This window comes from Pteropus vampyrus, unplaced genomic scaffold, assembly GCF_000151845.1.
Source record: "Pteropus vampyrus isolate Shadow unplaced genomic scaffold, Pvam_2.0 Scaffold321, whole genome shotgun sequence".
NCBI lineage: Eukaryota > Metazoa > Chordata > Mammalia > Chiroptera > Pteropodidae > Pteropus > Pteropus vampyrus.
In genome coordinates, this window is record NW_011889102.1 from 1,352,950 (window position 1) to 1,357,081 (window position 4,132).

The 4,132-nt window shown below is 49.4% G+C and overlaps 1 protein-coding gene across 1 annotated transcript in view; it reads left to right on the forward strand.

The window, feature by feature from the left end:
• NAV2 (neuron navigator 2) overlaps nt 1-4,132 on the forward strand; it is a 388,116-nt gene that overhangs the window by 373,348 nt on the left and 10,636 nt on the right. Inside the window, exons 35-37 of the mRNA XM_023521874.1 lie at nt 186-257; nt 1,800-1,996; nt 2,944-3,062. Coding sequence (XP_023377642.1) covers nt 186-257; nt 1,800-1,996; nt 2,944-3,062 — 388 coding nt within the window. The remainder of the gene's footprint in view (nt 1-185; nt 258-1,799; nt 1,997-2,943; nt 3,063-4,132) is intronic.

Below are 4,132 nucleotides of genomic sequence, written 5' to 3' on the forward strand. Positions count from 1 at the left end.
TCATGGTTCCCGGGAGAATGGCCACCGCATGACGTGTGCTGCACAGGGAACTATGCACACGCATGGCCGGGGTCAGCATGGGGCCAAGGGAGGCTGCCAGCCATCTGCCCTGGGCCTCTGTGAGCGCCCTGTTCTCGGGTTTGGCTTTGACTCACAAAGTTCTCTTTTCTTTCATGTCCCCACAGCCCTTACATAATTGGCACAATGAACCAGGCTACCTCTTCTACTCCCAACCTGCAGCTTCATCACAACTTCAGGTGAGGTGTCACTTTTTGAGTACCTGCTATATGCCAGGCTTCATGTCGAGCATTTTGCCCTGCTTAGCTTATTGAATTCTCACAACAGCCTCCAGTAGTTAAATTTCTCATTCTCAGCTTAAAAGTAGGGAGACTGAGGCTGGGAGAATTAAGTGACCCTTGCGAGCTCACATAGCCTGTTATTGGCAGACTTTTGAACCCAGGTCTCTTTGATTGTAAGTCCTGGGGTAGCAGAGTCGGGAGGCAGCTCTGGACAGGGGCTGTCAGCATGCTTGCCTCCCCTACACGTCACCAGTGCTGCATCTCTCTGGCCCAGGTAGATGTGAGCAATGGAAGCTCTTGCTTATGATTGTCCCCGGGTAGGTCTGTGGGCCTTTGATTTCCACCTGCGGGAAGGACGGTTCCACTCTGTCGTGCCTGGGTGCGTTGTTGCCTGCCTTGCCACCACTGAATGCCCTTTGCCTCACCCTGACCTGCAGCCACTCGGCAGCCATCTCTGAGGGAGATGAAAGTGGACCTGAGTCATCATTATCAGAGAAATGTCAGCTCCTCCAGGCCACTGAAATCATGGCTCACCTCTGCATCCAGGCTGTCCCATTCTTGTCCTAAATATCCTAAATATCCCTCAAGTCCTTCTTTCTCCTCCTCTCCCCCGTCGCTGCCACATCATCTTCCAGAGCACTACTGCAGTCATTTTCTAACCAGTTTGCCTGCCTGCGACTTGTCCCCCCATCCTCCGTGCCAGTGGCAGCTGGAGTGAGCATCCTATAATTCAAATCTGACCATAAACCCTCATGCTTACAGTCCTTCCGTGGCTTCTCGTTGCCTCCAGAATGGAATCCAGACTCCTCGGGATGGCAGGCGAAGTCTAAAGTCTGGTTACACTGAACTTCTGGCAGTTTCTCCAAACACCTCACGCTATTTCTCATGCCTCTGCAAATGCTGCCGTGAACTCTCCACCCCTCCCCCACCCCCTGCTCCTGCCTTTTCTTATGTGTGGCTGCTCCATCTATTCTTCCAGTCTCGGCCCAGACATTCCCTCCTAAGGAGCCTTCCTTGATTCCCTAGGCTTCATCGTGTATAATTCCTGCTTGTTTATCTGCCTCCTCCACAAGATAGTAAGCCCCTGGGGAACAGGGACAAATGTGTCTTAGCATTATCACAGCTCCATAGCCCAGCACAGGGCCTTGACACAAGCACAAGAGGCACTATGCTCAGTGGTTAGAGCTCAGACTTTGGAGCTGGATATATTGGTTCTAATCTTAGCTCTTCTATTAACTGGCTCTTTGGTCTTGGACAAGTTACCTAACCTGTCTGTAAGTCAGTATTTCTGTCTGTAAAATGGGGTTGGTGATATCTGCATCATAGGGTTGCCAGGAGGAATTGTGAGTTACTATATTTGCAGTGTTTGATGCATAGCAAATCCTATTTTAGTATTAATTAGCATATACACCTTCCAGTTCTGTGGTGCTTTGAATCCTGAGATTAGCCATCGTTTTATCACTGTCATCATCATTGAAAAGCATTCCTGACTTCCACCAGGTGGGTGCTTTGTGCCAACCACACGGAGCCCGTGAAAGGTTTCCTTGGCCGGTTCCTGAGACGGAAGCTCATGGAAACGGAGATCAGTGGGCGTGTGCGGAATGTGGAGCTGGTAAAAATCATCGACTGGATTCCCAAGGTCTGGCATCACCTCAACCGCTTCCTGGAGGCTCATAGCTCCTCGGATGTCACCATAGGTAGGTGGGAAGTCAGGGGAGAGTGGGCAGGTGGGCTGGCTAGGGGGAACTCCTGGAACTCTGGCCTCCTCAGTCACTGTCCTGGGGCCCTGGCCAGGATAGCACTTTGTAGGAACAAGTCAGCTTGACACTGTGCTATCCATGTAGATGGAGGCAGAGGGATGATCACAGCCCAAGATGGACCCCAGACCACTAGTCATGCAGTGCGGTGTCTCCACCCCTCTCGCCCTGCCCAGTGCTCTGGAGCTGATCAGCAGCAAGATATTCACCCAGCACGGGCTAATGCAAACTCTGCCAGCTCAGTGAAAAGCCCCACCCCAAGGCTCCCCTATGTAAAAACTGCCCTGTGGCATTGGTCTTGTTTTGGAAAAAAAAAAAAGTAAAATGTTACCAACGTTCCTGAAGCTTAACTATTTAGATCAGAGAGGAAAAAGATCATTGATTATCCTACCATCCTGACATAATCATTTTCATTTGAGCTTATTGTTTCTGTCTTTGTCTATACATAGATGTTTTATGTAGTTACAATCATACATAATGTTCTTTTCTTTGTCATTTCACATAGTCTCATGAGCATTCTGCATTGCTACTCTTATTTTATAATTATTTTTAAAGGCTGAATAATAATCATATGGTGTACCATCGTCCGCTTAACCATTTCTGCCCTCTTGGACATTTAGTAGGTTTCTATTTTTGAAGGTCAGGATTAATAATACTGCAGTGAACATCTTTCTCCATTAAGCCTTTCCTTTCTTTTGGATGATTTTCTGAGAGAGAGAGTCCCAAGGTAGGGTATGGAGCCCGAGTGTCCTGTTCCGTGCCCGCCACCCAGCAGCTGGTATTCCTACTGTTGCTCAGAAAATCCAGGGTCCCTCCTGTGAGAGATGCTTGGACCATGGCTTCTCCTGACTGTGGCAACTCTGACTGATTTTCACCATGGTCCCCAGGTCCCCGGCTCTTCCTCTCATGCCCAATCGACGTGGATGGCTCCAGGGTGTGGTTCACCGACCTGTGGAACTATTCAATTATCCCCTATCTCCTGGAAGCCGTCCGAGAAGGACTCCAGGTGAGAAGCACACTACCTGCTGGCCTCCTCAAAATTGGGAGTGTTCTGTGACCGAATGAGTTGTCTTTATCTCCTCCTTCAGGAATCTGATGGGCATGAGATGACTACCTCTTACCTGTGAGACTATCAGTCTAGCACAATGTAGGGACACACTTGGCTATAAATCTGGCTCTGCCACTTATTAGCTATGGGACCACAGGCAAGTTATTTATCCTCTCTGTCCCTAGTGCCCTCATCAATAGAAAAAGGAAATAATATGCTCTGCCACAAAGACTCGTTGCAAGAATTAAGTGAAATTATGGGTATAACGTGCTCAGCATAGTGACTGTGAAGAAATGGAGGCATACGTGTGCAAAGCACTTCACAGTTTGCGAGTACTCTCATATCTGCTGTATGGTTCGAGCTCTGCATTGGTCCTGGAACTGAGAGATTTATTTTTTGACTCCATTTTTCAAGAATGGAGTCCCAAAAGAAAATAAATGACTTGCCTAAAGTCATAGAAGTAAACCTTGAAGAATCTGGGATTTGAGTCCAGGCCTCTGGCTCAAATTTCAGGTTCTCGGCCCTCGGCTTTGTGGCACTCGTACCTGCCTTCGGGAACCCTCACAGGTGACCTGAGGCCCAGGAAGCCGCAAGTCCCTCCTGCCCTACGACAGCTGGAAAGCACAGGTTCTCCATTCTCACTCAGCCCAGGGGTTAACATTAGGAGCTCAGCCATATGTTGGAACTTGCGACAGTTCTGTTGTTGAGCCGGGAGGTGGCCTGAGCGGTTCTAAGCTCTGGACACCCACACTGAGTCATTAGCGGGCGTCACACGCCGCTGGATAACCTAGGCACCGGTCTGGTACTGGGCGTTCTAGGGCTCCTTCGTTCCTCAGTCCTGGGCACTGAGAGACACAGGGTGCTGTGGTGGGCACGGAGCGGTGTGCACCACACGCATTTGTGTGACAGTGTACCTTAGTAGCTTTGGTCAGCGTTTGTCATTTCTGTACATTCGGCTGAGCCTGACGAATGTTCAACTGCTCTGTATCTATAATACGTAGCAGCAGCGATAGTCTTCAGAGCCATTC